At 40.7% G+C, this 6,000-nt stretch overlaps 1 protein-coding gene across 3 annotated transcripts in view; it reads right to left on the bottom strand.

Annotated features, from left to right (window-relative positions):
- nphp4 (nephronophthisis 4) overlaps positions 1 to 6,000 on the bottom strand; it is a 173,745-nt gene that overhangs the window by 3,486 nt on the left and 164,259 nt on the right. For all 3 annotated transcript variants that reach the window (XM_013910278.1, XM_005730733.1, XM_005730732.1), the window contains exons 27-28: positions 5,717 to 5,888; positions 2,499 to 2,678 (exon numbers count right to left, since the gene is read on the bottom strand). In XM_013910278.1, coding sequence (XP_013765732.1) covers positions 2,499 to 2,678; positions 5,717 to 5,888 — 352 coding nt within the window. The remainder of the gene's footprint in view (positions 1 to 2,498; positions 2,679 to 5,716; positions 5,889 to 6,000) is intronic.

Below are 6,000 nucleotides of genomic sequence, written 5' to 3'. Positions count from 1 at the left end.
ACACACACACACACACACACACACACACACACACACACACACACACACACGTTATAGCATCAAACCTTCTTGGGCACAGAGGAATGAGGGAGGGATTGAAACGTCTGAAAACAAGAGCTGAGAAAACTGCAGGATTCATCCAAGTGCACCAGATGATTTGATGAAGTATCCAACAAAAGGAAGCCCATGGCTGCCTACAGTGAAACTGCAAGAGTAAATGAACTTGAACAGTTTGTAAGTGTGATCTGAATGTGATTTGATACTTCAAAGTAATGGTACAAAGCTGGCAGGATAAGCTGGCTGCCTGTGAACTGGTGTAATGAGCATTTGTACAGCGGCCACAGTGGATGGATCCGCATGTTTCATTTGGCACAGATTTTACACCTGGTGCTTCCCTCACTTTTATCCAGTCTTGGTACTGGCACTAAGAGTACGCTAGCCTATGACCCCTTAAAGCTGGGTTTGTGTTCCTGCCAATCTCAAACCAGGGATCTTTTGCATTTAATGCAAATGTGTTAACCACTACACTACCACTACCACTAATGAGCATCTGTAAAGGGATGTCCACTGAAAGAAATACTTTCCTACAGTGGTTGGCATACACCTGACAGCAAGAAGATCCTGGATTTGAATTCAACAACTGTCTGGTGGCTTTCTATGCCGAATTTTCATGTTTTTTCTGTGCCTACATGGGTCCTTTCCATGTACCCCAGCTTCCACCCACAGGTCATGCTCATTAGCTTAACTGTCAATTCTAAATTGGCTATAAGTGTAAACGTGAGTCTGTCTCTCTGTGTTAGCCCTGCAATAGACTGGCAACCAGTCCAGGTTGTGCCCTGCCTCTCACTCTTTGACAGCTGGGAATCCAACCTAGATAGGTCACCACACAGGGAAGACATGCAGCCATCCTATGGCCAAGACTGGCTTCAGATGCTTATTTCATGGTTTTAAAGTAATGTTTGGCAATCCCTGACTTAAAGCAAGATAACTTTATGTAATGTGAGATGATAAATAACCACTGCAATACCCTTTAAGCATTACATTTTCTTTGTTTTGTTGTCAGAGAAAATGTGATTGTTGTCAATCACTTGATTGTTTAGCATTTTAGGAGAAGTGGATATTTGATCAACTTAAATTGATTTCATTTGATTAAATGTATATTTCTGCTGTGTAGTGCATAAGAAATATGTTCTGTACACAACAGGCAAAAGAAGAATTTAGTACTTTACCTATAATGCATAAAGCATAATCCAGTCAGCCAGTTAGGTACACAGTCAATTGATTAGACATTTGATTGAGAAAGGCAGAGAAGAGCATTATTAAAGACAATTGGATCTAAGCACTGGTCTGCTGCTCTTTATAAAGGGATTGGGAATGTTGAGCTGGCCTTGGGAAGTAACCCGGATGATTCAAGTATTGAATCTGTTACAAATACAAGTACTATAAAAATGAAATCATGATGTCAAATCTTCTGTCTTCCTCTTAAATATATTTTTTATTTCATACACTGATATCCTTCAAACGCATGTCCAGAATCCTTCAGAGCCAAAGCCAGTTTGCTGGTAGATTGTGGTGTGTTAGGTTAGTAATGGTTACCCCTGCTGGAAAGCTGCAGATGATAGCTGGTAATCTTCTTTCCGCACAGGCAGTATTACTCCCAGTGTTATGTAAAATTGGGGGTTCCCTTTTAAATCACTAGAGCTTCACAAAGTGATGATAAAATGAGAGGCAACCATAATGCAGTTTATTAACACAACACTGTTGCATAAGGAACACATTTGAAAGGCAAATTTAGGTCATTGACTAAATGCACACAGTGCTCACAATGCTAATGTTACGAGTACAGAGCAGGAGAGTCCAAAGAGTTGGAAAATCCCAAATCCCAAAAAGGTTGATAATGAAATATACTCTACAACACTGGTGAGACAAAACTAGGTGGCACAAACACTTTTATTGTATTGATATTGTGGTAGATTATTGCCGTACAAGTTACCAAGCTAGGCAGCTAGCTGCTTGGTAGACACTTTCCTGCTTTTCGAAAAAGATGAATGACTGAGCTCCTGTAGGTGCCTGGGAAGGGTTAGCATGTTACCTTTAAGCAGAATCAAGCTTCTAGCTTTAGCTAGTGCTTTTTTCAGAGAAATGCTTTTTGTTATTTAACCAACAGCAGTGCAAAAATGATTAAAACATTGTCCTTTAATGACTGGGAGGGGGAGCGCTCAAGTTCAAGGGAGACCTTTAATTAACACATCAACCACATTTGCAGCAGAGCGGTGTGATGAGCAGGTCTGCAAATCTGACGCTTTCGTGCTGTAGTGTTTGGCTTTCAAACAGACACCTGGAACTGTATTTAACACACTGTTCTGCTGCTGCTGCTGCTGCTGACACAGTGAAGAAAAGGGTAAAAACCCAGGTTGCCAAATGTGCCCCACTGGATAATGATGGCCGATACCCATATGAGGAAACGATAAAAACACAAGATTTTTTTAGGGTCCTACCTTGGACAGCACAGGACGGTGAACATTGAGACAGAGCAGCCACGCGGTGACCAGCCGCTGCTGCTCCACATCTACCGCGTTCACGTACAGAAAGCGGCTGCCAGCCTGCCATGGCTGCACCTTCAGCTGGAGCTCCTGCACTGCTGCAGGAGGCAAAACAAACACACCCGCTGGGTCCACCTAAAAAGAAGGCAAAGGCCATTAAAGTTTATTGGGTTTGGCAAGTGGACTGAGAAATGTGTCGACCAAGTGACAAAAAGAATGTGACAGTGTTCAAAGAGAAGAGATGCATTTAATAAGAAATGGAAGAGGGACAGAATTAATGGAAAAGATGCTTAACAGAGTCAGAGGAAGGTAAAGGAAGTGTGCAGATTAAAGGAGAGTGGGTGAGAGAAAGGGTGAATGAGGTTCAATAAAAAAAGGGGGGAGGCAGACAATGAAATGAGAGAAGTAGAGGCAGGAAAGTGACAGAAATAAGAATGTGGGAATGAGATTTACTGTGCAGCTCCTTTTCAATCTGTTGAGAAAAGCAAAGCTATTCACTGACGCTGAGCTTTATCCTGCTTTATAGAACTCCTCCAATGCATTCCACTGTGAGCTAACCTGCCGCGAGTCAGATCAAAGCAGCTGCTCATGCGTACGCCGAAATCTTTAAAAAATACATCTGTCGCTTTTTCAGCCAGTACCCTATTTCTAAAGGTAAAACATGTTTGGGTCATACTGTATGCACCCGTGGTGGTTGTGACAGTCTATCACTTCTCTTTTTTTCTCCATGAATGCTATAAAATGCCCTTTTATTCCAACTCTGAGGAAGAAGTATTGTCATGCTCCCTCTACTCTTGTACTCAGTTATGAATAAGAAACAATCTATTAAAAATAGAGGGCAATGTGACACTCCTGGAGCATATTTTCACATGTTCAGAGTGCATAAAAGCCACTGCTAATTTTTTTCAAATTGTATCAAACTGGGTCCCGACATGATCTGGCATGAAGACAGGAAGTAACGAGGGAACCTAATAAAATGAAATGAAACCCCATAAAAAGACCTATTATGCTGTCAATCTGCATTTGCATGTTCTTGACAATGATTCAAATATTAAACTGGAGGTATTATAAGGGAAGGAATTGCTTCCATTTTTTTCCTTTTGATGCTAAGAGAACAATTTGCATTAAATCACTTTAGATGAGCAACTTCAAAATTGCTCACGATAAAAAGATCATTTGTCAAGAATAAATCCCTCAACATTTTTTTTAGATAAGTGAGATTTATGCATTTTTTTTTTTGTCCTGTATGTTGAGTGTCGTCTGCATCAGTCGGATTTTGTCCAATTGAAAAAGAACACAATACAGTAAAAGCCTCATTTTAGTTCGAACATGCCACTTTCACATATAAAAAATGCATCCAGACCCAAGCACCCTTGATGACTAAGATGCTGCTCCAGTCTCTGAACCACAAGCTAACGTTAAGTGGCGGGGGAAACAGAGAGTGACAGGACAGGGAATGTGTACGGGTGGTAGAGAGGGTGTAACGCATAGTTCATCACCTCAGACTACTACTGCTGGTTGCATGCTCTTGATCTCTTTTCAACTTGACTCAAAACAAGAATTATATATTCAGCTGAAGTGCTATGAACGCTGGATTAAATAACTAGATTCCTGGGACTCATAAAGAATTGAACGGAGCTCTCCACTAGAGGTCTTCGTGGGTCTAAAACCAAAACCGGACCGATGGAACTAAATGAGCCCAATGTGCAAAAATTAATTTTAAACATTAAGTGCAACAGGATCCTAAAGGGACCCACATAAAGCCTAAGGGAAGCAAGACCCCATCCAAAATCCAGTTGACTAACAGAGAGTCAGAACAACATCAGCAGGAGCACGATGCTCCAGCACTTAAAGGGCAGCTGTCATCCAAAAAAGCAAAAAAACATGTTACTTTTCTTTCACTTCACACATCTGCCACAAAGCAACAATTTTCTACTGCAATGGTTGTGATGCACACAAGATCTGAGCTACAGAAGAGGGTCAGTTTGTCTATTAGACAAGTGGCACAAAAGAGCTTTACCGACCTGCTTTTTTTTTTTTTAAAAAGTGTTGTTACTACATTATTTTTTTGTAACGGACAGCCAATCAGAAGAAAGGCGACTTAAACTAAAGGGGATGGGAGCTAAAACAGCTTGTTTCAGAGAGAAAATGAACACAGGGGTTGCACCAAGGCCAGGTATAGAGTAAATACAAAGTCTTTTGAGGAGTGAATCATTCAAAGGTGCTTTAGTAGAATCTAAGAATAAAAATATGCAGTGTGAAATGAGCATAAAAAGCCCACTTTTTATGCTCACGAAGGCCCACATATTTGTCAACAACATTTTAACTTAGGGGTACATAAACCATAACTGAATATTCTCCAATAATTATTTATTAATTACTGAACGATAGTTTAAGACCGATCACACCTCTCACTAGTTAAGATATACCAAGTACCCACCATCCTATTTACTTCCCATATTTAATGTAGTAAGAGCCCACCATCAGTTGATTCCTTAATGCTAACGGTTCTTGAAGGTCAAGGACAAGTATTCGTGGGGGTTTCACTAAGTGAACTATTCCTGGCATCTGGTTCCTATTTCAGGTCCAATAATTGTTATAATTCCCCATACTTTCATCGACGCTTGCATAAGTTAATGGTGGTAATACATACTCCTCGTTACCCACCATGCCGGGCGTTCTTTCCAGCGTGTGGGGGGTTCTCTTTTTTTTTTTCCTTTCATTTGACATCTCAGAGTGCATACAGAAATGACAGACAAGGTTGAACATTTTCCTCGCTTAAAAGAAATAGTATGAATGGTGATAAGATATTGATAGAAGAATTGCATAACTGATATCATGAGCATAAAGTTTAATCAGATATTTAATTTTCTCCAAACTTTCGGCGTCTATCACTATTAGCTCTGTTTAATGAGCCCTTGAGGCGACTTATGTTGTGATTTGGCGCTATATAAATAAAATTGAATTGAATTGAATTGAACTTTAAAACATTTTTCTTCACTTTTTTTTTTTTAATCTCAGGTTAATAAAATAATGACTTCACTAGAAGACATGTGAGTTGATTTTAGTTTTAATGAATCTTTAAATCTTGATAGAGGCCTGAATCCCACGCTGCAGAGAACATGTGCACATTGTTTACTATTTCAAAATAGTGCGTTTAGTGACAATCGTACCTCAATCTCGCCGGGGTGTGATGAGAAACACTTGACCTTACGGATAGCCTGCGTTCCCCTCAGAACGAGTGACTGACAGCTCCGCTGGCCAGTCACACAGCTGACGTCCACACGCTCCAGGAAGTGCACGTAAATCTGCCAGATCTGGGAGGGCGCTGCCATCCACTTATCACTACAGAGGAAAAACATCATCAAGAACAATTAAACTAAGGCCCCCTGGAGATGCAGCCGGTGCAGCACGGGGTAAGAGATGAGGAGGGCTGATCTACGGCTGTGCTAGCATT

Source organism: Pundamilia nyererei, unplaced genomic scaffold (assembly GCF_000239375.1).
Source record: "Pundamilia nyererei isolate P.nyererei 1_Seehausen unplaced genomic scaffold, PunNye1.0 scaffold00039, whole genome shotgun sequence".
NCBI classification, from domain to species: domain Eukaryota; kingdom Metazoa; phylum Chordata; class Actinopteri; order Cichliformes; family Cichlidae; genus Pundamilia; species Pundamilia nyererei.
The sequence above is the reverse complement of the archived record's forward strand: the minus strand, read 5'-3'. Positions and strand labels throughout refer to the sequence as shown.